The sequence below is a fragment of the Bubalus kerabau genome, chromosome 1, assembly GCF_029407905.1.
Source record: "Bubalus kerabau isolate K-KA32 ecotype Philippines breed swamp buffalo chromosome 1, PCC_UOA_SB_1v2, whole genome shotgun sequence".
Classification (NCBI taxonomy): Eukaryota; Metazoa; Chordata; class Mammalia; order Artiodactyla; family Bovidae; genus Bubalus; species Bubalus kerabau.
Genome location: NC_073624.1, coordinates 172688983 through 172716867, shown reverse-complemented (window position 1 = coordinate 172716867; position 27885 = coordinate 172688983). Strand labels below are relative to the sequence as shown.

The window sequence follows — 27885 nt, the reverse complement described above, 5'->3', positions numbered from 1 at the left end:
TTTCTAAATTCCATATATATGCGTTAGTATACTGTATTGGTGTTTTTCTTTCTGGCTTACTTCACTCTGTATAATAGGCTCCAGTTTCATCCACCTCATTAGAACTGATTCACATGTATTCTTTTTAATGGCTGAGTAATACTCCATTGTGTATATGTACCATAGCTTTCTTATCCATTCATCTGCTGATGGACACCTAGGTTGCTTCCATGTCCTGGCTATTATAAACAGTGCTGCGATGAACATTGGGGTACACGTGTCTCTTTCAATTCTGGTTTCCTCAGTGTTACGCCTAGCAGTGGGGTTGCTGGATCATAACAGCCCAGCATTTTGCATGATGTACTATGCATATAAGTTAAATAAGCAGAGTGACAATATATAGCCTTGACATACTCCTTTCCAATTTGGAACCAGTCCATTGTTCCATGTCCAGTTCTAACTATTGCTTCTTGACTTGCATACAAATTTCTCAGGAGGCAGGTAAGGTGGTCTGGTATTCCCATCTCTTTAAGAATTTTCCAGTTTGTTGTGATTCACAGTCAAAGGCTTTTGCTAGTCAATGAAGCAGATGTTTTTCTGGAATTCTCTTGCTTTTTCAATGATCCAATGAATCTTGGCAATTTGATCTCTGGTTCTTCTGCCTTTTCTAAAACCAGCTTGAACATCTGGAAGTTCACATACTGTTGAAGCCTAGCTTCAAGAATTTGAGCATTACTTCACTAGTGTGTGAGATGAGTGCAATTGTGCGGTAGTTTGAGCATTCTTTGGCATTGCCTTTCTTTAGGATTGTAATGAAAACTGACCTTTTCCAGTCCTGTGGCCACTGCTGAGTTTTCCAAATTGCTGGCATAATGAGTGCAGCACCTTCACAGTATCATCTTTTAGGATTTGAAATAGCTCAACTGGAATTCTATCACCTCCACTAGCTTTGTTCATAGTGATGCTTCCTAAGGCCCACTTGACTTCACATTCCAGGATGTCTGGCTCTAGGTGAGTGATCACACCATCATGGTTATCTGGGTCATGAAGATCTTTTTTGTACAGTTCTTCTGTGTATTCTTGCCACCTCTTAATATCTTCTGATTCTTAGGTCTATACCATTTCTGTCCTTTATTGTGCCCATCTTTGCGTGAAATATTCCCTTGGTATCTCTAATTTTCTTGAAGAGAGCTCTCGTCTTCCCATTCTATTGTTTTTCTCTATTTCTTTGCATTGATCACTGAGAAGGCTTTATCTCTCCTTGCTATTCTTTGGAATTCTGTATTCAAATGGGTATATATTTCTTTTTCTCCTTTGCCTTTAGCTTTTCTTCTTTTCTCAACTATTTGTATGGTCTCCTCAGCCAACCATTTTGGCTTTTTTGCATTTCTTTTCCTCAGGATCGTTTGATCATCACCTCCTGTATAAATTTACAAACCCCTGTCCATAGTTCTTCAGGCACTCTGTCTATCAGATCTAATCCCTTGAATCTATTTGTCATTTCCCCTGTATAATTGTAAAGCATTTGATTTAGTTCATACCTGAATGGCTTAGTGGTTTTCCCTACTTTCTTCAATTTTGCCTGAAATTTGCAATAAGGAGTTCATGATCTGAGCCACAGTCAGCTCCTGGTCTTGTTTTTGCTGTCTGTATAGAGCTTCTCTATCTTTGGCTGCAAAGGATGTAATCCATCTGATTTTGGTATTGACCATCTGGTGATATCCATGTGTAGAGTCATCTCTTGTGTTGTTGGAAGAGGGTTTTTGCTGTGACCAGCATGTTCTCTTGGCAATACTCTGTTAGCCTTTGCTCTGCTTCATTTTGTTCTCCAAGGTTTGGCTGTTACTCCAAATTTACCTTGACTTCGTACTTTTGCATTCCAGTTCCCTATGATGAAAAGGAAATCTTTTTTAAAATTACCTGTGGCAGATTCATTTTGATATTTGGCAAAACTAATACAATTATGTAAAGTTTAAAAATAAAATAAAATAAAAAATAAAATTTATTATTTTATTGAAGATTAATTGCTTTACAAAATTCTGCTGTTTTCTGTCAAACCTCAACATGAATCAGCCATAGGTATACATATATCCTCTCCCTTTTGAACCTCCCTCCTATCTCCCTCCCCATCTCACCCCTTTTGTTGTTAGTTCTAGGAGGTCTTGTAGGTCATCATAGAACCGTTCAACTTCACCTTCATTGGCATTAGTGGCTGGGGCATAGACTTCGATTACTGTGATATTGAATGGGTTGCCTTGGAGACAAACAGAGGCCATTCTTTCGTTTTTGAGATTGCACCCAAGAACTGCATTTTGAACTCTTTTGTTGACTATGAGGGCTACTCTATTTCTTCTAAGGGATTCTTACCCACAGTAATAGATATAATGGTCATCTGAATTAAATTCACTCATTCCAGTCGATTTTATTTCACTGATTCCTAAAAATGTCGATGTTCACTCTTGCCATCTCCTGTTTTACCACTTCCAACTTACCTTGATTCATGGACCTAACATTCCGGGTTCCTATGCAATATTGTTCTTTACAGCATCAGACTTTACTTCCCTCACCAGTCATATCTACAGCTGGGCACTGTTTTCACTTTGGCTCAGCCTCTTCATTCTTTCTGGAGCTATTTGTCCACTGTTCTCCAGTAGCATATTGGGCACCTTATCGACCTGGGGAGTTCATTTTCAGTGTCATATCTTTTTGCCTTTTCATCACATAAATACCAAAGTTTATTTGTCTATTCTTCTGTTGACTGACATTTGTGTTGTTTCAGTTTTGGGGTCCTGTGAATAAAACTCTTATGAACATTCTTTTACAACTGTCTCTCTGCACATGTGCTCTCATTGCTCTTGGGTGCTTACATGACAATGAGATTACTTATTCATGTAGTTTTGAGAAACTGCAAAGGATTTTCCAAAGTGTGTGTACAATTTTACACTGTCTTCAGCACGACTATGAGCTACAGGTCTGTTTGTTGGACTACAAGTCTTTATTTTACCTTCATTTTTACAGATAATTTCCCTAGATATAGACTTCTGGGTAGACAGTTTTCTAGTTTAATTTTGTTTTGCAATAGTCTGATTCATTGTCTTCTTTTATTTTATTTTATTTTATTTTTAAACCTGAAACACTGTATTAGTTTCGCCAAACATCAAAATGAATCCGCCACAGGTATACATGGGCTCCCCATCCTGAACCCTCCTCCCTCCTCCCTCCCCACACCATCCCTCTGGGTCGCTGACTTGCATAGTTTTTAATGAAAAACTTGTAACTCTTATCCTTGATCCTCTGTGTTAAATATTTCCCACTCTCACTGCCTTAGGATTTTCCTTGACTTCATTTTGCAGCCATTTGACTGTGATCTTTCCTCCTTCCTGCCTTTTCTTTTGCTGCACTATGTGGCCAGCGGGATCCTAGTTTTCTAACCAAGGATGAACCCATGCCCCCTGCAGTGGAAGTGTCTCAACCACTGGACCTTCAGGGAATGCCACTGACTATGATGTTTGCTTGTTTAATTCTGGTGTGGGGTTCTCTGAAATTCTTGAATCTGTGATTATTATAGTCTTTAATCTTGGAAAATTCTTGTCCTTTATATCTCCACGTATTTCTTATGCCCTACACTCTCTTCTTCTGGGACTAATTCCACATATGTTACACTGCTATTTTCCTACATCTCTTAAGGTTTTGCTTTATTCCCCACTTTTTCTTTTGTATTTTAGCATGGTTAATAGCTACTGACCTATCTTCACATTTGCTGATTCTTTCCTCATTTGTGTCCACTCTGCTGAAACACCTGTTGAAGAAATTTTAAAATTTCTGATAGTGTGTATTTCTGGCATTCCCAACTGATTGTTTTTTAATAGTTTCCATATCTCTGCTTTAAAATTCTTCATTTTTTTCATGCTTGAGTACTTCTTAATTTCTTTAACATATTAATCATAGCTACTTTAAAGTTCCTTTCAGATTCTTTCAATGTTTCAGTCATCTCTGGGTCTGATTTTGTTCAATGTTACATCTCTTGACAGTGGGTCCAGTGTTTTATTTCCCCTCCCCCCATACGTGTGTGTGTGTGTGTGTGTGTGTGTATCTTTTCATTTTTGGTTGAATGCCAGATATTAAAGAAGAACACTTAAGACTAAAGTCTCTGTACCCCAAAACAGGCATTCCTCTTCTTCTGCTAAACCATTAAGATGGGGAAGGTCTGATTCAGGCCAGTGAGAACTTGAACTGGGTTGTGGCTTTTGCTGTTGGTCTTGGCATCTGGGATTTTCCAGGGATGTGGGACTGTTCTGCTCTTCCTCCACAATAGTGCACCTGTACCAGGCCCTGAGGACAGGGGTATGTGGTGCCTCCCACCACACACTACTGGTAGGAGGCTTTTGCTCCATATGTGAGAGGTAAGCAAAATGTGTTCTTTCAGGTCCCCAGTGGTAGGTGGTAATCTTCTGAACACCTACACTGAGATGTTCTCTCTGTCGTCCCTTGCTCTGCCCCAAGTATATTGCATGAGCTGCTAGTGAAGGCCTAGGAGAAAGACCCACCAGTGAGTGCAATCCTCCTCTTGTCTGATTTCTCATTGTTCTGAACTGGCATCCTGGCCCACAGTTGAATAGCTCATTGAAATTATAGCTAGCTGACTTCTCCCTTCCACTTTGTGTTGCACCTCTTCCTCTGTACCATTTTCAGAGCTCATCATTCTGGATCTCTGTCCACCTGGTTCCACGTGGGCCTTGCCGTCTGTGTAAACATGGCTGGGATATTTTCTTCTACCTCTACACTGTCTTTATTCAATGTCTCAGGTGCTCCACAAGGCTTTTCACTCTTAACTGGTTACAACTCAGCCTTCTAGACCTGTGTGAGCTCTGGGAACTATGAAGTCTCATCTGGCTACTCTGCCCTTCCTGTGGAATTGTATACTGTGTACCCATGGCTCAGGGTCCAATGGCAGACTGCAGGCACTAAGGCCTCCTGTGCTCCCTCAGGGGTCTTTCGCTCTGGCGTACCCTGATTCTGGCATCCACCTTTGCAGACTCCAGCTGCCTGTGCACCTCTTCACAGCCTGGAATGTGCTCCAAGAAGGACGATGAGGCCCTTACAGACCTTACCTCATCTGTTCTCTTTTCTCAGGGGCCACAGCTGTGCCCTGCCTCATGTTGAACGGGAAATAGTTGCCTCCTAGGTAAATATGTTTACTGCTAGCTGATGGTAGAGGCAAGTTCACTCCCAGTTACCCCAATGTGGGCACAGCAAAAGGCCTCAGATTTTTAGCTGGCTCAGTAGTTAAAAGTATTTTCCAACTGTATTTTACTACATTGCTTCTCCAGGATCACCAACCTTGAGTTTTTTTATTCCTTCTATTAACCATCTAATTCTTCCATGGCTTCTCTCCTGATACTGCCTTGCCAGTGCACTCAATAGAAACCACAAACACTGCTGACATTCTGCTTCCCATCATCTTCCTTTGAGGTACACATTTGTTTACTCTAAAACTAATTCCCCTCTGGCACAGACTACACTATCCCCAAATAGATGCCCCTCCCCCCGCCAATACCCACTCAGACCTGTCTTTAACCTGTGAGAATGACCCCTTTCTAGGCAGAACTGGATCACTTATGCATTGGTCAGGCAAGTACAGGTTTCCTAGGACCAGTTACCATATGCATTGGCATAGACAAGGACACATGGAATAACAACCCACAAAACTTACTTCCCTGGTGACTCAGATGGTAAAGCGTCTGTCTACAATGTGAGAGACCTGGGTTCGATCCCTGGGTTGGGAAGATTCCCTGGAGAAGGAAATAGCAACCCATTCCAGTACTCTTGCCTTGAAAATCCCATGGATGGAGGAGCCTGGGGCAGGCTACTATCCATGGGGTCACAAAGAGTCGGGCACGACTGAGTGACTTCACTTCACTTCTTGCACACATTCTGTCATCCATTCACTCTCAGCCGATGGAGCTGTTTGCACTTGAGCTGCGACAATGGGGATGTAATGGGATGAACCAAGTCTTGGCTCTTACATCTCTCCCAGGAAGTGTCACGTGGCACATATTTAAACTCTACTGACAAAAGCCTGGGTCTCCATTGCAGAGAAGGGAGCCACGTGGAGGGTGGGAGCAAGAGAAGGAGCTCTGGTGTGAGCCCACTAAGCCTTGGGGGAGCTCCAGTGTGTGCCCTGGGGAAAAGGAGTGAGAAGACCGTTCACTGGGCCTGCACTGCTTTTGACAGGAGACACTTCAAACAAGCTGCAGGAGGTGCAGCTGCCTCTGGTCCCATTCCACCTGTGCCGACTGCTCTATGGACAAACAGACATTCTGCCGGACATGCTGTGTGCCGGAAACTTCAAGGACATGAAGACTGCATGTGAGGTGCGACCCACTGTGGGAATGGGAGGCTAAGCCCAGGGATTTCAGATGTTATACATGCTTTAAGCCAGGAGCACTTCTACCGGGTGGGTCAATGGTCCCCAACAGCCTTGTTCCTATGGGGCTCAGAAGTACATCTCCATCCAGCCATGGGTTGAGTGGGAGACCACAAGGTGGCTTATGTGCAAATGCAACGCAGGCCTCAGTCAGGCCCTGTGAACCCCAGTGCTGGCCAGAGCAGCCCAGGGCTCCACGTTTTCCCAGGGGCCACGCTGACTGTCATCCCACAGCACCTACCCTCTACTTGCAGGGCAGTGTAGAGAACACTGCTTGCCTGCAGCAGGGCCTTCCCACTGACGAGGTGGGGCTGCGTGAGTGGTGGGAGCCTGGGTCCATCCCACAGTGTTGGCACTGGGCCACCTTCATGCAGGAGGCCCCAAACTCCCAGTTCACAAGAAACTCCTCTTTTTTCCAGGGTGATTCTGGGGGCCCACTTGTCTGTGAATTCAACCGCACCTGGGTGCAAATTGGAGTAGTGAGCTGGGGGCAGGGTTGCGCATACCCTATGTATCCGACGGTTTTTGCCCGAGTCTCCTTTTTCTCAAAATGGATTCATCATCACATAGAAAACACACCCCTACCTCTTCAGCCACTCCCTGCCCTCTCCTCTGCTCTGGGGGCCATCCTCAGTGTCCTTATGACCTCATTGGCTGCCCTGTCAATGCTGTAAGAACCAAAACCCTCACTCAGCTTCCTCACGGCTGCATGCCTCCATCCCTGCCCAGCTCCAGCCCCTCAAGCCCTCACCCACCTGAGCGAACTGAGGGCCATCAGCCAAGCTCACATGCAAGGTCCGCGAGGAGACCGACGAGGGCCACGCCCAGGAAGGCAGAGGCTGGTCTCATCAAAGAAGGGTGGCGGTTCATGGGAGGGCAGAGTACATTTGTTGAGTGCTCTGGGCACCTAAGACTTGAGAAGATATTAAATGTTTACAAAGCAAGTGTCCCAGAAATCCTATATTTATCTTTCTACACAGAGTACAGCCTCCCTTTCACATGCAGAGTATGTTCATCACCCTGCCCTGTCAGAATGATGGGCAGAAGGATGAGAGAAGGATAAACCAAACTACAGCATGTCTAGAAAGGACAACCATGTAAACACTGGTGTCTGGATATAGAATCCAGGGTGTGACCAAAGCTGGGGCAGAGGGAAAATCATCATCTTGAAAACAGACCCATCAATATCAGAGTATTAAATACTTAAACATCTAATTTGGAAAATGGAAAACATGAGCTGAGAGTAGGCACGCAAAGGAAACTTAAAAAGGTAAAAGCAGAAATCAAAAGCCAAACAACAGAAAAAGCCAAACAACAGAAAAAGCCGAACAACAGAAAACACTAAAACTAACATTTTAGAAATACCAATTTTAACAAAAAATCAAAAAGTAGGAAAGGACATCATGAATTTAATCAAGATATGATGTGAGACTAAAAATACACAAAACAAGAAATGACAAGGGGGCTATATCCACTGAACATAAAGAATTTAAGAAATCCTAAGAGATATTATACAACTCTATGTAAATAAAGTCAAATGAAAGGTATCATGTTTTAGGAAATAACTAGTTTACTGAAACTGATCCCAGTAGAGACAGAAGGCTAGAGATCAAATTCCAAAGAAGAAATGGGGAAATTTAAGGAAAAAAAACAACTCTATCCTAGTGAAAGGCCTTCGCTGAGATGACCCCTTGGGAATCACATCAGGCCTTTAACCACAGGATTGTCCCAGTGCCGTCCATTCTGTTCCAGACACAGACAAAGGAGGAGAGTGTTGTGAAGACAAAAACTAATCACACACAAAAAACTAAGACAATCCAACCTATCAATTAACAAAAATCCTGATGAAATATTAACAGAATTCAACATTATTTTTTAAGTAATTCACTATAATCATGTAGGAATTATTCCAGTAATGCAAAGATAATTATTAGAAAACCCATAGATGTAATTCACAATATTATTGCTTTTCTAAGGAGAATAAAATTAATGAAAAAATGTTTAACACATTCAAAATCCATTTCCAACTTTTAAAAAAGGAACCAATGGATAATAAGATATATAGTGTATTAGTCGCTCAGTCGTGTCTAACTCTTTGCACCCCCATGGACTGTAGCCCAACAGGCTTCTATGTCCATGGAATTTTCCAGGCAAGAATACTGGAGTAGGTCGCCATTTCCTACTCCAGGGGATCATCCTGACTCAGGGATTGAACACAGGTCTCCTGCATTACAAGCAGATTGTTTAGTGTCTGAGCCACCAGGGAAGTGAAGTTTCCAGGCAAGAGTACTGGAGTGGGGTGCCATAGCCTTCTCCATCAGTAAGATATACACACACACACACACATATATATATATATTTGTATATATACACGTCAGCCTAAAAGCTAGCACTTTCCTTAGTGAGGGAATGAGTGCCTTTTTATGCTGAAATTAGGGTCACAGAAAGGTTGTTCCTTTATCCCTTGCTCCTTAATACCATATTGGAAGACTGGCCACTGCAGCCACACTAGAGAATCATCCAGGGAAATGGAAAAGGGCCTTTTAATCTATCTCCTATTTTAAAACTTAGAAGGACTTCCCTGGTGGTCCAGTGGTTAAGACTCTGTGCTTTCAATGCAGGGGGCGGGAGTTCAGTCTCTGGTTGGGAACAAAGATTCCACATGCCGTGCAGCAAAAATAAATACATTTTTAAAAAATAAATAAAAATTAAAAATGATATAAAACTGAATTTCTTTAAAAAGAAGACTTAGAGGATATCTGGAACACCCAAGAGAAAACTATGAAACTACCACAAATAGAAAGTTCAGTAAGGTCATTAGATAAAACATGACAAAATCAGTCTATATTCCCATTTTAAGATACATGATGAAAGACAAAACACCAATTATAATAACAATGAAAGAGATAAGATAACTATGACCTTAACAAAAAACGTGAAAATTCATATGAGGAAATCCTTAAAATATTCCTGGGGGGGGAATAAAAACCAAAATATCATAAACAAAAATAAAAAGTAGATTTGGATGAATGATAAGATATCCTAGATTCTTGAACAGACAACTCAAAATGTGTTTTTCTTTTCTGGAGTTAGATAAATTGATTTCAAAGTTTATAGCAAAACATAGATAGGTGAGAAAACCCAGGAATAAAACTAAATTCAAGTCATGGTGGGGACTAAGCCAGCAGAAATTGAACTATCCCCCAAAGATGCTCAGATATGCAGATGACACCACCCTTATGGCAGAAAATGAAGAGGAACTAAAAAGCCTGTTGATGAAAGTGGAAGAGGAGAGTGAAAAAGTTGGCTTAAAGCTCAACATTTGGAAAACTAAGATCATGGCATCTGGTCCCATCACTTCATGGGAAATAGATGGGGAAACAGTGGAAACAGTCAGACTTTATTTTTTTGGGCTCCAAAATCACTGCAGATGGTGACTGCAGCCATGAAATTAAAAGATGCTTACTCCTTGGAAGAAAAGTTATGACCAACCTAGATAGCATATTCAAAAGCAGAGACATTACTTTGCCAACAAAGGTCCATCTAGTCAAGGCTATGGTTTTTCCAGTAGTCATGTATGGATGTGAGAGTTGGACTGTGAAGAAAGCTGAGCGCTGAAGAATTGATGCTTTTGAACTGTGGTGTTGGAGAAGACTCTTGAGAGTCCCTTGGACTGCAAGGAGATCCAACCAGTCCATTCTGAAGGAGATCAGCCCTGGGATTTCTTTGGAAGGACTGATGCTAAAGCTGAAACTCCAGTACTTTGGCCACCTCATGTGAAGAGTTGACTCATTGGAAAAGACCCTGATGCTGGGAGGGATTGGGGGCAGGAGGAGAAGGGGATGACAGAGGATGAGATGGCTAGATGGCATCACCGACTCAATGGACGTGAGTTTGAGTGAACTGCAGGAGTTGGTGATGGACAGGGAGGCCTGGCATGCTGCAATTCATGGGGTCACAAAGAGTCAGACACGACTGAGCAACTGAACTGAACTGAAAAGATGCTACAATAATAACATTCCATACACTTGACAATTTGTGTCTGTGCGTACACACAGTGGATAAAACACTCAGAATTGAGCCCAAATATATGCTGCTGCCATCCATGGGGTCGCAAAGAGCTGGACACGACTTAGTGACTAAACAACAATAACATGTTGGAAAATCAGTGTATGGGAAATGTGTCACTTTAAATCACTGAAGATGTTTAAATTTTCAAAAGTGCGATTTGACATGGTCATATAAAGTTGGTCTTAGAAACAGTATACAGCCTGACCAAGTAGACTTTTTTCCCAGCCATTTTGGAAGGGCTGATGTATTGCTGATTCTGCTGGTGATGCCAGTTGTCTCACTGTATCTCAGTGTACACACTGTTCATTGAACCCAGGGTAGGTAAGGCACAAGCTAAGAGGCAGGAAGAGGACTCAAGGAGCCACAGAACTGTAGACACATGTATTCTCTCCTGGCTGATGCAGCAGTCAGAACAGTATACACACTATATTCTCTCCTGTCGTGGCTGACCCAGCAGACAGCCGTGAGACAGCAGTAAAGTGCCGCCACTTTCTAAGTGAAGCCCATATATCCCTACAACACAAAGTGGCTCATGACCAAGTTAGCACCTCCTGACGCGCATGCACGGCGCTAAAAATCATCTCAGCTGTTACATAGTCATTAGTTACAAAACATGGGGTGAGAGAGCCTGAACACGCCAATTTGCTGTCTCCCCACACTCAACCCCCTCAGGCTCTCTTGCTTCACATTCAGTGCGCAGCCCATCTTCTGTGACACTCCCTTGCAGGGTAACACTGACCCTTGGATTTATATCTTGCAACAGCAGTAGCTACAACAACAATCAGTTGCATCCCCAAGACATAGCAAAACCCAACGCCAGGTATCACCTGGGACTCGTGCTGCAGCTCTTGCCCTCACGGGGCTAGAAGAGCCACCCACCACATGTGCAGTGCCTTTATCTTCCACGGCCAAGTCCAGTCCACTGTCTGTCTACGTGAGACTTCAGGAAAGCCTCCACAGGGACAACTCTGCCTCTGTGGAGCTTTTATATTAAGGACCCGCAAAATCGCCCACAGGCACTGGGCCCACCCCTGCAAGGAGGGGATCTTTGTGGCAATCACAGCCCACCCACATGATTCCAAATGTTTTCACACTGTTCTAAATCTGCAAGAGAATCAGAATTAGGACCACATCTTAGAACACAGCCTTTACAGTGTACTGTTCTACTAAATCTACATCCCAGGACACAGCTGTTACAGTACACTGTTCTAAACCTACATCCCAGGACACAGCCTTTAGAGTACACTGTTCTACTAAACCTACATCCCAGGACACAGCCTTTAGAGTACACTGTTCTACTAAACCTACATCACAGGACACAGCCTTTACACTATGCCTTCGCGCAAATCAGCCCATATTTGCATCTGCATAACCCATATGGGACCCCTGCCAGCTCAGGACCCCTTCAGGGTCTTTACATTTTCAAAATGGCATCTTGCATGCCATCCCTCTACTTCTCTCAGTAAGGACCCGCAAAACCCCCACAGGTGCCGGGCCCACCCCTCTGTCCCAGAGTCACAAAAGCCAAGCTGCCAAAGTTCCCCTGGCTCTTGTCAAAACTGCTTACCCAAGTCGACCAACTCCACCTGAGTATATGGTTGAACTGTCGTGAACTCAGTCACCCTGGGGGTCCCTTGAGGATGCCTCCCCCAGGCCACATGAGGTGCTCATGCTTCACTTTCTGCTGTACATGAATGGGTCTCACTGCCAAGTGGGAACCCACAGTCTCATTAACTTTCATCATCAGCATCACTTACTGCCTTGCTGTCAGAGATGCTGGATTCATCAGAGCCACGGGGTTCTTGCTCTAACACCAATATACGTTGCTCTAGTCCTGCCGAGCATCTCCGCACATCGCGCACCAGCACAGCATCACTGAGAGCACTGTCCATATTCGCCTTCAGGGTGGTCAGGAAAATCCACCCCACAGTGCCAGGCAGTCTGTGCAGCCTTGTTTGGCAAATGGGAACTCACCGCCTGTAACGCCTTTTCAATGCTGTCCAGTGAACCGTCCACCACCTCCCAGTCTTCCACCAGAGCCCAGGCTGAGAGAATCGCAGCCACATGGTACCACATGCTATATGGTGGCCACTGGCTTCCTCCATCGAGTGGAGCCTCAGGCTCCCCTGCCTGCTGGGTATCCTGCCCACTACACCAATTACATTGCTGATCATCCAGTTTGCACTGTTCACTGAAGCTAGGGTAGGCAAGGCGCTAGCTAAGAGGCAGGAAGAAGAGTCGAGGAACCATAGGAACTGCAGACGTGTTTATTCTCTCCTGGCTGATGCAGCAGCCATAACAGTATACGTGCTGTATTCTCTCCTCTTGCGGCTAATCCAACAGACACAGCCGTGAGGCAGCAATAAGGTGCCGCCACTTTCTAAGTGAAGCTCATATATCCCTACAACACAAAGTAGCTCGTGATCTAGTGAGCACCTCCTGACATGGATGTGCAGTGCTACAAATGATCTCAGCTGTTACATAGTCATTATTTACAAAACGTGGGGCAAGAGAGCCTGAACACTCCATCTTGACCAGTTTGCTCTCTTCACACAGCTGAACACCAGAATTCTTTAGTACAAAACATACCTGTATTCATTCCAGGTAGCAGTCACAAAGTATTTGTTGGGCACTGCTGTGAACCAAGCACTGTCAGGGCCTTGGAGTGACAAGAGGCACCAGAGCAATTAGTCTCTACTGTCATTGGCCTTGTGTTTTGGCATAAAGCTGAGACAAAGCTGTGCTCAGGGCCAGAGTGACGCATTCCCATCATTATGATCTGTAACACGAGTATTTTAACAGCAATAGGTTAAGATAAACTCGTAACTTCATTTGATATCTTTCCCTGGGTCTCCTTCATTCTCATCCGGGGCCACTGGGGATTCAGCTAAGGATGTATTCTTATTTACATTGTATACATCCTTCTGTAAAGAGGTAAGTAATTGCTAGCCACCTGGGTACAGCAACGCTGCCAGGAATACTCAGGCCCTGTATGTATGACACAAGCTAGTCTGCAAGTGAGAGTTACGTTTTCACTACACAGGTCAAGATGGAAGCTCTGTCCTGTCAGGAATAGAGTTAATAACGCAGCATGTGCAGAAGTAAACATACCAAACATCTTCTGTTGGAATGGAAATTGATGAAATACAACTTACCCAAGTCTCTGTGTCAATCAGGCAGAAAGCTTACATGGTAAAGTGACCAATGGAAGCTGAGTGCTTCATGCATCCCAGCTGACCTTCATGCCTCAGTTCCTCTTCCTAATCTGCCTTAGCAAAGTTTTCTGGTTCCTGGTGAAACAACACACATGATGGCTGCAGATGCAACCACACTGCCTGGAAAAGTAAGTGCTCCAATGACACGACTCCCGCACACATATATCAGTGCAGCAGAGACCAGCACTCAGGAGAACAAAGTGGCACCTTAAGCTGCATTTTGAATTGCTCTTATGGGGGCCTTAATATCAGATTAATTTGTACATTTCTCAGTATTATTGATCAAACTAAAATTCAAATAATGACAGCAGGGAGTAACCCAGTCAAACAATAACCAAGAAACAAAGAAGCCAAAACTGCAAATCACACACACAAAAAAGTTCTTGGAGACAAAACTTGTCTTACTATATCCAAATGAAAACAAAACTCATGTCAAAATCATGAAGGAAATAAGGGTAACAGTTATGAGAACCAATTGAAAAAGAATGCAAATAACAACAGAAAAGATGAAGCAGTTTATGAGAGCCAGGACACTCTAATAACCAACTGAAGAAGCGGAAGTGAAAGTGACGACACGTAGTGAAAGGGCCGGCAGGGTGGGCGCAGCGGGCTGCTTTGATGAGTTTGTTGACCTTGGGTAAGCCCCACGTTCTTACACTGTGAGTACAAGTTCATCAACACAGTTAATGTGAGAGAATTTGTTTTTCAGGCATGATCTCAATAATATTTACAGAGAATCAAACAGAACATACATCTAGAAGTTTCAACCCATGTTTAAAAATGGCTTTAGGGAGCTCCATACTACCAGCAAGATGGTGGCCTAGAAGGATATGCGCTCATCTTCTCCTGCAAGAACACTAAAATTGCAACTAGCTGCTAAAAGCTTTAATTGGATTAAAGATTTACTGAGCATGGTTCTGCCCTCCAGAGTAAGACCCAGTTTTCCCCACAGCCAGTCCCTCCCGTCTGGAAGCTTGCATAAGCCTCTTATCCTCATCAATCAGAGGGCAGACAGAATGAAAACCACATTTACAGAAAACTAACCCAAATGATCACATGGATCACAGCCTTGTGTAAGGCTATGAGCCATGCCATGTAGGGCCACCCAAGACAGATGGGTCATGGTGAAGAGTTCTAACAAAATGTGGTTCACTGGAGAAGGGAATGGAAAACCACTTTAGCATTCTTGCCTTGAGAATGCCATGAACTGTATGAAAAGGCAAAAAGATATGACATTGAAATATGAACCTCCCCAGGTCAGTAGGTTATGCTACTGGAGAAGAGCAGAGAAATAACTCCAGAAGGAATGAAGAGGCTGAGCCAAAGCAGAAATGATGCCCAGATGTGTCTAGTGGTGAAAGTAAAGTCCAATGCTGTAAAGAAGAATATTGCGTAGGAACCTGAAATGGTAGGTCCATGAATCAAGGTAAATTGAAAGTCGTTAAACAGGGGATGGCAAGAGTGAACATCGACACTTTAGGAATCAGTGAACTAAAATTAGAGAGGAGTGGGTGAATTTAATTCAGATGACCATTTCTTTAAGGGATTCTTGCCCACAGTAGTAGATAATTATATAGATATTAGTAGATAATTGTATCTATTACTGTGGGCAAGAATCCCTTAAAGAAACAGAATAGCCCTCATAGTCAATAAGAGTCCAAAATGCAGTACTTGGGTGCAATCTCAAAAACAACAGAATGATCTCGGTTTGTTTCCAAGGCAAACCATTCAATATCACAGTAATCCAAGTCTATGCCCCAATCTCTAATGCTGAAGAAGATGAAGTTGAATGGTTCTATGAAGACCTACAAGACCTTCTAGAAACAACACCAAAAGGAAAAAAAAAAAAAAAAAGATGTCCTTTTCATCATAGGGGACTGGAAGGCAAAAGTAGAAAGTCAAGATATACTTGGCGTAACAGGCAAGTCTGGCCTTGGATTACAAAATGAAGCAGAGCAAAGGCTACAGAGTTTTGCCAATGAACCCACTGATCATACCAAACACCATCTTCCAACAACACAGGAGATGATTCTACACACGGACATCACCAGATGGTCAATACCAAAATCAGACTGATTATATTCTTTGCAGCCAAAGATGGAGAAGCTCTATACAGTCAGCAAAAACAAGACCTGGCGCTGACTGTGGCTCAGATCATAGGCTCCTTATTGCCAAATTCAGACTTAAATTGAAGAAAGTACGGAAAACCACTAGACCATTCAGGTATGACCTAAATCAAATCCCTTACGATTATACAGTGGAAATGACAAATAGATTCAAGGTATTAGACCTGATAGACAGAATGCCTGAAGAACTATGGACAGAGGTTTGTGACATTGTACAGGAGGCAGGGATCAAGACCATCCCCAATGGAAAAAAAAGGCAAAATGGTTGTCTGATGAAGCCTTACAAATAGCTGAGAAAAGAAGAGAAGCTAAAGGCAAAGGAGAAAAGAAAAGATATACCCATTTGAATGCAGAGTTCCAAAGAATAGCAAGGAGAGATAAGAATGCCTTCTTAAGTGTACAATGGAAAGAAACAGAGGAAAACAATAGAATAGGAAAGACTAGAAATCTCTTCAAGAAAATTAGAGATACCAAGGGAACATTTCATGCAAAGGTGGGCACAATAAAGGACAGAAACAGTATTAAAGAAGCAGTATCTAACAGAAGCAGATATTAAAAACAGGTATCAAGAATACACAGAAAAACTATACAAAAAAGATCTTAATGACCCAGATAACCACAATGATGTGATCAGTCACTTACAGCCAGACATCCTGGAGTGTGAAGTCAGGTGGGCCTTAGGAAGCATTACAACCAACAATTCTTGAAGGTTATGGAATTTCAGCTGAGCTATTTCAAACCCTAAAAGATGATGCTATGAAAGTGCTGCACTCAACATGCCAGCAAATTTGAAAAACTCAGCAGTGGCCAGAGGACTGGGAAAGGTCAGTTTCATTCCAAGTCCAAAGAAGGGCAATGGCAAATAATGTTGAAACTACCGTACAATTGTGCTCATTTCCATACTAGCAAGGTAATGTTCAAAATCCTTCAAGCTAGGCTTCAACAGTATGTAAACCAAGAACTTCCAGATGTACAGCTGGGTTTAGAAAAGGCAGAGGAACCAAAGATAAAATTACTAACATCCACTGGATCATAAAAAAATCAAAGGAATTCCAAAAATATATATATTTCTGCTTCATTGACTACACTGAAGCCTTTGACTGTGTGGATCAAAACAAACTGTGGAAAAAAATTTTTTTAATAAATTTATTTATTTTAATTGGAGGTTAATTACTTTACAATATTGTATTGGTTTTGCCATACATCAACATGAATCTGCCACAGGTATACACGTGTTCCCCATCCCGAACTGCCCTCCCTCCTCCCTCCCCGTACCATCCCTCTGGGTCGGAAAATTTTTAAAGAGATGAGAATACCAGACCACCTTGCCTGCCCCCTGAGAAACCTGCATGCAGGTCAAAAAAGCAATAGTCAAAACCGTACATGGAACAATGGACTACTTCAAAATTTGGAAAGGAGTACATCAAGGCTATATAATTATCACGCTGCTTATTTAACATATATGCAATATATATCATGTGAAATGTCAGGCTGGGTGAAACACAAGGTGGAATCAAGATTGCCAGGAGAAATATCAGTAACCCCAGGTATTAAGGTTTTATTGTTCAGTCGCTCAGTCATGTCCAACTCTTTGCAACCTCATAGATGGTAGCACGTCAGGCTTCCCTGTCCTCCACCATCTCCCAGAGCTTGCTCAAATTCACATCCATTGAGTCAGTGATGCCATCCAGTCATCTCATCCTCTGTCATCTCTTTCTCCTCCTGCCGTCAATCTTTGCCAGCATCAGGGTATTTTCTAATGAGTCAGCTCTTTGCATCAGGTGGCCAAAGTATGTAAATAAGCAAATCAGTTCAGTTCAGTTCAGTTGCTCAGTCGTCTCCAACTCCTTGTGACCCCATGAATCACAGCATGTCAGGCCTCCCTGTCCATCACCAACTCCTGCAGTTCACTCAAACTCATGTCCATCGAGTCGGTGATGCCAGCCAGCCATCTCATCCTCTGTCGTCCCCTTCTCCTCCTGCCCCCAATACCTCCCAGCATCAGGGTCTTTTCCAATGAGCCAACTCTTCGCATGAAGTGGCCAAAGTATTGGAGTTTCAGCTTCAGCATCAGTCCTTCCAATGAACACCGAGGACTGATCTCCTTTAGTATGGATTGGTTGGATCTCCTTGCAGTCCAAGGGACTCTCAAGAGTCTTCTCCAACACCACAGTTCAAAAGCATCAATTCTTTGGCACTCAGCTTTCTTCACAGTCCAACTCTCACATCCATACATGACCACTGGAAAAACCATAGCCTTGACTAGATGGACCTTCGTTGGCAAAGTAATATCTCTGCTTTTCAAAACACTATCTAGGTTGGTAGATAATACTACCCTAATGGCAGAAATCCAAGAGTAACTAAAGAGCCTCTTGATGAAGATGAAAGAGGAGAGTGGAAAAGCTGGCTTAAAACTCAACATTCAAAAAACTAAGATCATGGCATCCAGTTTCATCACTTTATGGCAAATAGATGGGAAAAGATGGAAACAGTGATAGATTTTATTTTCTTAGGCTCCAAAATCACTACAGACAGTGACTGCAGCCATGAAATTAAAATATGCTTGCTCCATGGAAGAAAAGCTATGACAAACCTCGACAGTGTATTAAGAATCAGAGACATCATTTTGCTGACAAAGGTCTGTATAGTCCAAGCTATGGTTTTTCCAGTAGTCATGTATGGGCGTGAGAGTTGGACAATTAAGAAGGCTGAATGCTGAAGAATGAATGCCTTTGAATTGTGGTGCTGGAGAAGACTCTTGAGAGTCCCTTGGACTGCAAGGAGATCAAAGCAGTCAATCCTAAAGGAAATCAACCCTGAACATTCATTGGAAGGACTGATGCTAAAACATGCTCCAATACTTTGGCCATCTGATGTGAAGAGCCGACTCTTTGGAAAACACTGATGCTGGTGAAAATTGAGTGCAGGAGAAGGAGATAACAGAGGATGAGATGGTTGGATGGCATCATCGACTCAAAAGACTTGAGTTTGAGCACACTCCGTGAGATAGTGAAGGACAGGGAAGTCTGGTGTGCTGCAGTCCATGGGGTCGCAAACAGCTGGACATGGCTAAGAAACTGAACAACAACAAAAAAGTGACACATGTAATATGCATTTTCCAGTTGTTTCTGAATTATTGGTAATAGGAACTATTCATGACAGAAGACTGATAACATAAATGTATGTGAAATTTTGCAGCTGGATATTCAGCATGAGAAAACTCATATGGGAGAGCTCTTACAAATATGATAAAAATGTGAAAGCTCTCAGATATGTGAAAGATGATCATAAATTTCAAACCCTGAAGCAATCTTTTGAATGTAATGAATATGGAAAAGTTTTACATAATAAGATTGTCTCTATTACAGCTAAGAGGCTGCTAACAGGAGAGGAATCCTGTAAGGATAATTGAATTTAGGGGAAACTGTGATAAAGCAACTCTTTTAAAAATTAGAGGATAATTACTTTACAATATTGTGATGGTTTTTACCATACATCAACATGAATTAGCATTAGGTATATATGTATGTCACATCCCTTTTTAATCCCCCTCCCACATACCTTCCCATCCCACCTCTCTAGGTTGTCACAGAGGAATGGTACAGCAACTCTTTTTAACTGCATGAGAACTGGCACAAAGGAGAAATGTTTTGATCTTAACGAATGTGGTAAATCCTATGACAAAACCTCCATTGTGGAATACAATGAAGATCACATGGCTATGACACACTATGAATGTAATGAAAATGGGAATAACTTCAGTAGGAATTTACCCCTCACTCACCCTCAGAGAACTGTTATAGAACAAGGTGCTTTTGAAAGCACTAAGCGTGAAGAACTTGAGCCAGAGCTCAGCCCATACAGTACATCAGAAGACACAAACTAAAGATAAATTCTGTGTTTATAATGGATTTACAAATGCCTTCTACCAGAAATTAGACCCTATAATACATCGGAGAACTCACAAAGAAGAGAAATTCTACCAATGTGATAAATATGAGAAATCCTCCCATCAAAACTCATCCTCAGTGTACATCAGCAATGTGCCATAGGAGAGAAGTCATTTGAACTTATTGAATGTGGGAAATCCTTTTATCAGAAAGCACACCTCATTCAACATCAGAGGACCCACTCAGGTGTGAAACCTTCTGAATGTCAAAAATGTGGGAAATCCTTTTGTTCAAATTCATATCCTATTCATTATTCCAGAACCCATATGGGGGTCAATCTCTATAAATGTAATGAATGTGGTAAAAACTTTTGCTGATAATTCAATCCTCAGAGCACATCAGACAATTCACACAGGTTGGAAACCATATGAATGTAGTGAATACAAGAAAACTTTTGCCCATAATTCAAACTTCAGAGTGTTGCAGGAGGAGAGACCCCCTTCCAGGGGCCAAGGATGGGCTCTTTCCTAACACTCAGAAATGAATTGTCCAAGGAGACACACGTGCAGACAAAGCAAGAGACTTTATTGGAAAGGGGCGGCCAGGCAGAGAGCAGGAGGGTAAGGAACTCAGGAGAACTGCTCTGCACATGGCTCACAGTCTCAGGTTCTATGGTGATGGGATTAGTTTCTTGGCTTTCTTTGGCCAATCACTCTGACTCAGAGTCCTTCCTGGTGGCACATGCATTGTGCAGCCAAGATGGATGCCAACGAGAAGGATTCTGGGAGGTGGTAGGACACGTGGCATCTCCTTTTGACCTTTCCCAAATTTTTCTGGTTGGTGGTGGCTTGTTAGTTCCATGTTCCTTACTAGGACCTCCTGTCATAAAATAACTCACACGAATGGTTACTATGGTGTCTGGCCAGGGTGGGTGGTTTCAGTCAGTGCTGTGCTGTGCTGTGCTAAGGCACTTCAGTCTTGTCCAACTCTATGCAACCCTATGGATTGTAGCCCTTCAGGCTACTCTGTCCATGGGATTCTCCATTCAAGAATATCAGAGTGGGTAGCCATACCGTCCTCCAGGGGATCTTCCCAAGCCAGGGATCAAACCCGGGTCTCCTGCATTGCAGGCAGATTCTTTACCATCTGAGCCACCAGGGAAGCCCTTCAGTCAGTGTGCTTCCCCTAATAAGAGCACTTCAGAAAATTCACACTGAGGTGAAACTCTACAAATGTAATGAATTTCAGAAAACTTTTGCCCAGAAGACACACCTCAGTACGCATCAGAGGATTCACACAGGTGAGAAGCCCTATGAATGTTGTGAATGTGGGAAAACCTTCTCTCAGAAATCATACCTCAGTGGTCATGAGAGAATTCACAAGGTCGAAAACCTTATGAGTGTCATGAATGTGGGAAGACTTTGTCCCAGAGGATACACCTCTGCACACATCAGAAAACTCACACAGGAAAGAAACCTTATAAATGTGAGGAATGTGGGAAAACTTTGCAGATAATTAAGCCCTCAGGGCACATCAGAGAACTCACAAAATGCAGTAACTGTATGAATGTAATATATTTGGAAAACTTTCTGCAAGACATCCACCTCAGAGTACATCTGAGGAATCATACAGAGGAGAAATCTTATGAATGTAATGAATGTGGCAAAACTTTTTCCAGAAGTCATATGTTAGTGCACATCAGAGAATTCACATGGGGAGAAATCTTATTAATGTGATATACGGAGGAAAAGGCAGTGGCACCCCCACTCCAGTACTCTTGCCTGGAAAATCCCATGGACGGAGGAGCCTGGTAGGGTGTAGTCCATGGGGTCGCTAAGAGTCGGACACGACTGAGCGGCTTCACTTTCACTTTTCACTTTCATGCATTGGAGAAGGAAATGGCAACCCACTCCAGTGTTCTTGCCTGGAGAATCCCAGGAACGGGGGAACCTGGTGGGCTGCCGTCTGTGGGGTCGCACAGAGTCGGACACGACTGAAGCGATGCAGCAGCAGCAGCAGCAGCAGCATGGAGGAAAACTTTTGCACATAATCCAACTCTCAGATTACATCAGAGAATTCACACAGGTGTAAAATCCTACAAATGTAGTGAGTGTGGGAAGACTATCTCCAAGAAGTCACACTTTAGTGCACACCAGAGAATTCACACAGAAGAGAAACCCAATGAATGTAATCAATCTGGGAAGGCTTTTGCCCAAAATTCAACTCTTAGAGTATACCTGAGAATTCATACAGGGGAGAGACCCTATGAATATTATGAATGTGGAAAAACCTTTGTCCATAAGGCAGCTTTTTAAAAATATATATAAATTTATTTCTTTTAATTGGAGGCTAATTACTTTACAATATTGTAGTGGTTTTGCCATACATTGACATGAATCCACCACGGGTATACATGTGCTCTCCATCCTGAACCCCCCTCCCACCTCCATCCTCATCCCATCCCTCTGGGTCACTCCAGTGCACCAGCTCCGAGCACCCTGTCTCCTGCATCAAACCTGGACTGGTGATTCGTTTCACATATGGTAATATACATGTTTCAATGCCATTCTCCCAAACCATCCCACCCTCGCCCTCTCCCATAGAGTCCAAAAGACTGTTCTTTACATCTGTGTCTCTTTTGCTGTCTCGCATATAGGGCTATCATCACCATCTTTCTAAATTCCATATATATGCATTAGTATACTGTATTGGTGTTTTTCTCTCTGGCTTACTTCACTCTGTATAATAGGCTCTAGTTTCATCCACCTCTTTAGAACTGATTCAAATTCTTTTTAATGGCTGAATAATATTCCATTGTGTATATGTACCACCACTTTCTTATCCATTCGTCTGCTGATGAGCATCTAGGTTGCTTCCATGTCCTGGCTATTATAAACAGTGCTGCGATGAACACTGGGGTACCTGTGTCTCTTTCAGTTCTGTTTTCCTCGGTGTGTATGCCCAGCAGTGGGATTGCTGGGTCATACGGCAGTTCTATTTCCAGTTTTTTTAAGGAATCTTCACACTGTTCTCCATAGTGGCTGTACTAGTTTGCATTCCCACCAACAGTGTAAGAGGGTTCCTTTTTCTCCACACCCTCTCCAGCATTTATTGCTTGTAGACTTTTGGATCACAGCTATTCTGACTGGCGTGAAATGGTACCTCATTGTGGTTTTGATTTGCATTCTCTGATAATGAGTGATGTTGAGCATCTTTTCATGTGTTTGTTAGCCATCTGTATGTCTTCTTTGGATAAGTGTCTGCTTAGTTCTTTGGCCCATTTTTTGATTGTGTCGTTTATTTTTCTGGAATTGAGCTGCAGGAGTTGCTTATATATTTTTTAGATTAATTCTTTGTCCATTGCTTAATTTGCTATTATTTTCTCCCATTCTGAAGGCTGTATTTTCATCTTGCTTATAGTTTCCTTTGTTGTGCAAAAGCTTTTAATTTTAATTAGGTCCCATTTGTTTATTTTTGCTTTTATTTCCAATATACTGGGAGGTGGGTCATAGAGGATCCTGCTGTGATTTATGTCGGAGAGTATTTTGCCTATGTTCTCCTCTAGGAGTTTTATAGTTTCTGGTCTTACATTTAGATCTTTAATCCATTTTGAGTTTATTTTTGTATATGGTGTTACAAAGTGTTCTAGTTTCATTCTTTTACAAGTGGTTGACCAGTTTTCCCAGCACCACTTGTTAAAGAGATTGTCTTTAATCCATTGTATATTCTTGTCTCCTTTGTCAAAGATAAGGTGTCCATAGGTGTGTGGATTTATCTCTGGGCTTTCTATTTTGTTCCATTGATCTATATTTCTGTCTTTGTGCCAGTACCATACTGTCTTGATGACTGTGGCTTTGTAGTAGAGCCTGAAGTCAGGCAGGTTGATTCCTCCAGTTCCATTCTTCTTTCTCAAGATTGCTTTGGCTATTCAAGGTTTTTTGTACTTCCATACAAATTGTGAAATTATTTGTTCTAGTTCTGTGAAAAATACCATTGGTAGCTTGATAGGGATTGCATTGAATCTATAGATTGCTTTGGGTAGTATACTCATTTTCACTATATTGATTCTTCCAATCCATGAACATGGTATATTTCTCCATCTATTTGTGTCCTCTTTGATTTCTTTCACCAGTGTTTTATAGTTTTCTATATATAGGTCTTTAGTTTCTTTAGGTAGATGTATTCCTAAGTATTTTATTCTTTTTGTTGCAATGATGAATGGGCTTGTTTCCTTAATTTCTCTTTCTGTTTTCTCATTGTTAGTGTATAGGAATGCAAGGGATTTCTCTGTGTTAATTTTATTTCCTGCAACTTTACCATATTCATTGATTAGCTATAGTAATCTTCTGGTGGAGTCTTTAGGGCTTTCTATGTAGAGGATCATGTCATCTGCAAACAGTGAGAGTTTTGCTTCTTCTTTTCCAATCTGGATTCCTTTTATTTATTTTTCTGCTCTGACTGCTGTGGCCAAAACTTCCAAAACTATGTTGAATAGTAGTGGTGACAATGGGCACCCTTTTCTTGTTCCTGACTTCAGGCAAAATGCTTTCAATTTTATAAAAACCCTCCAGAAAGCAGGAATAGAAGGAACATACCTCAACATAATAAAAGCTATATATGACAAACCCACAGCAAACATTATACTCAATGGTGAAAAATTGAAAGCATAAGGCAGCTCTTAAGAGTATATCACACCATGGAGAAGGAAATGGCAACCCACTCCAGTATTCTTGCCTGGGAAATTCTATGGACAGAGAAACCTCTCAGGCTATAGGCCATGGAGTCGAAAAAGAATCAGACATGATTTAGCGACTGCTGCTGCTGCTAAGTCGCTTCAGTCGTGTCCGACTCTGTGCAACCCAATGGACGGCAGCCCACCAGGCTCCCCCGTCCCTGGGATTCTCCAGGCAAGAACACTGGAGTGGGTTGCCATTTCCTTTTCCAATGCATGAAAGTGAAAAGTGAAAGTGAAGTCACTCAGTCGTGTCCGACTCTTAGCGACCCCATGGACTGCAGCCTACCAGGCTCCTCTGTCCATGGGATTTTCCAGGCAAGAGTACTGGAGTGGGGTGCCATTACCTTCTCCAGATTTAGCGACTAAACAACAAAACAACAAATATTTTTGAAAAATTGTCAATCATTTGAATGTTAAATTCTTCTTTAAACATATGTTTAATTGTAATTTTATTTTTACATAGTGCATTCATACCCAGAATGAATGATTTATTCCACAGATTTATCAAATATGTGTTGCATAACTCTAATGCTACATATTGGGAGTATGAGATACCCAAACTTCATAAATTGCTGAAGGAAAATATATGTTCATGTAATTAACCCAATTATAGGTAAGTTTTAATGTGTATTAATTACAATAAAGAATCTGGTAAAAACAAAGGAGAGAAATGTTAGTTTTGAATACCATTACTAGGAAAATTTTCACCGAGCAGGAAGAATTTGGATGATATATAGGGTGAGGCCAATTCCCCTCATCTTAAAGTTGAGACTATCTGGTAAAATTTTAAGTAGATATATCTGGTCTCACAGAGCCTGCCTGTAGGATAGTGAAACACCTTATAAAACAATAAAATAGAGCACAGATATCTTGGATTCAAAGGCAGTTTCCCATAAATATGCTATGTTGTGTCATGTTAAGGAAAACATGGAAAATGAAATCTATTTCATAGTAAAGAATTTGTCTGCAAAAAAAAAAAAAGAGTATATCACACCAGAATGCACATCAGAGAGAAAAACAAGTGTCTGAATTGAAAAGTGAAGTGAAGTCACTCAGTCGTGTCCAACTCTTTGCGACCCAGTGGACTGTAGCCTACTAGGCTCCTCTGCCCGCGGGATTTTCGAGGCAAGAATGCTGGAGTGGGTTGCCATTTCCTTCTCCAGGGGATCTTCCCTACACAGGGATCGAACCCAGGTCTCCTGCATTGTAGGCAGATGCTTTACCGTCTGAGCCACCTACCCCACGTCCGAGATTGGGGTGGCGGCCAAGAGGAGCTACCCCACATCCAAGGAGTGGCAGCTGCACAGGCGCAGGAGGCCTGAGAGGAGCTACTCCACATTCAAGGTCAGGAGGGGTAGCCGTCATATGACCCACCAATCCCACTGCTGGGCATACACACCAGGGAAACCAGAATTGAAAGAGACACAGGTATCCCAATGTTCATCGCAGCACTGTTCATAATAGCCAGGACTTGGAAGCAACCTAGATGTCCATCAGCAGACAAATAGATAAGAAAGCGGTGGTACATACACACAGTGGAATATTACTCAGCCATTAAAAAGAATACATTTGAATCAGTTCTAATGAGGTGGATGAAACTGGAGCCTATTATACAGAGTGAAGTAAGCCAGAAAGAAAAACACCAATAGTATACTAACACATATATATGGAATTTAGAAAGATGGTAACAATAACCCTGTATGAGAGACAGCAAAAGAGACACAGATGTATAGAACAGTCTTTTGGACTCTGTGGGAGAGGGCGAGGGTGAGATGATTTGGGAGAATGGCATTGAAACATGTGTATTATCATATGTGAAACGGATTGCCAGTCCAGGTTCGATGCATGATACAGGGTACTTGGGGCTGGTGCACTGGGATGACCCAGAGAGATGGGATGGGGAGGGAGGTGGGAGGAGGGTTCAGGATGGGGAACACATGTACACTTGTGGTGGATTCATGTCAATGTATGGCAAAACCAAGACAATATTATAAAGTAACTAGCCTCCAAAAGATTAATTAATTAATTAAAAAAAAAAGGAGGGGCGGCAGTGAGGAGATACACCTCGTCCAAGGTAAGGAGCAGCAGCTGCACGCTGCTGGAACAGCCATGAAGAGATACCCCACGACCAAGGTAAGAGAAACCCAAGTAAGACAGTAGGTGTTGCTAGAGGGCATCAGAGGGCAGACACACTGACCACAATCACAGAAAACTAGCCAATCTGATCACACGGACCACAGCCTTGTCTAACTCAATGAAACTAAGCCATGCCCGTGGGGCCACCCAAGATGAGTGGGTCATGGTGGAGAGGTCTGACAGAATGTGGTCCACTGGAGAAGGGAATAGCAAACCACTTCAGTATTCTTGCCTTGAGAACCCCATGAACAGTATGAAAAGGCAAAATGAAAGGATACTGAAAGAGGAACTCCCCAGGTCAGTAAGTGCACAATGTGCTACTGGAGATCAGTGGAGAAATAACTCCAGAAAGAGTCAAGGGATGGAGCCAAAGCAAAAACAATACCCAGTCGTGGATGTGACTGGTGATAGAAGCAAGGTATAAATGCTTGCTGTAAAGAGCAATATTGCATAGGAACCTGGAATGTTAGGTCCATGAATCAAGGCAAATTAGAAGTAGTCAAACTGGAGATGGCAAGATTACTCAACATTCTAGGAATCAGCGAACTAAAAAGGACTGGAATGGGTGAATTTAACTCAGATAACCATTATATCTATTACTGCAGGCAGGAATCTCTTAGAAGAAATGGAGTAGCCATCATGGTCAACAAAAGAGTCTGAAATGCAGTACTTGGATGCAATCGTAACTGTTCGTTTCCAAGGCAAACCATTCAATATCACAGTAATCCAAGTCTATGCCCCAACCAGTAACACTGAAGAAGCTGAAGTTGAACGGTTCTATGAAGACCTACAAGACCTTTTAGAACTAACACCCAAAAAAGATGTCCTTTTCATTATAGGGGACTGGAATGCAAAAGTAGGAAGTCAAGAAACACCTGGAGTAGCAGGCAAATTTGGCCTTGGAGTACGGAATGAAGCAGGGCAAAGGCTAATAGGGTTTTGCCAAGAGAACGGACTGACCATAGCAAACACCCTCTTCCAACAACACAAGAGAAGACTCTACACATGGACATCACCAGATGGTCAACACTGAAATCAGACTGATTATATTCTTTGCAGCCAAAGATGGAGAAGCTCTATATAGTCAGCAAAAACAAGACCAGGAGCTGACTGTGGCTCAGATCATGAACTCCTTATTGACAACTTTAGACTTAAATTGAAGAAAGTAGGGAAAACCACTAGACCATTCAGGTATGACCTAAATCAAATCCCTTATGATTATACAGTGGAAGTGAGAAATAGATTTAAGGGACTAGATCTGATGGATAGAGTGCCTGATGAACTACAGACAGAGGTTTGTGACATT

General features: G+C 42.4%; 1 protein-coding gene across 2 annotated transcripts in view; it reads left to right on the top strand.

The window, feature by feature from the left end:
- The window catches only part of PRSS38 (serine protease 38), a 32167-nt gene extending 24825 nt beyond the window's left edge, over positions 1–7342 (top strand). The window contains exons 4-5 of one of the 2 annotated variants that reach the window (XM_055566470.1): positions 6214–6353; positions 7136–7342. In XM_055566470.1, coding sequence (XP_055422445.1) covers positions 6214–6353; positions 7136–7165 — 170 coding nt within the window. In that variant the 3' untranslated portion in view covers positions 7166–7342. Of the gene's footprint in view, positions 1–6213; positions 6354–6825 lie in introns of both variants that reach the window. The other variant, XM_055566469.1, reaches the window with a different exon arrangement.
- The last annotated feature ends 20543 nt before the right edge of the window (positions 7343–27885 follow it).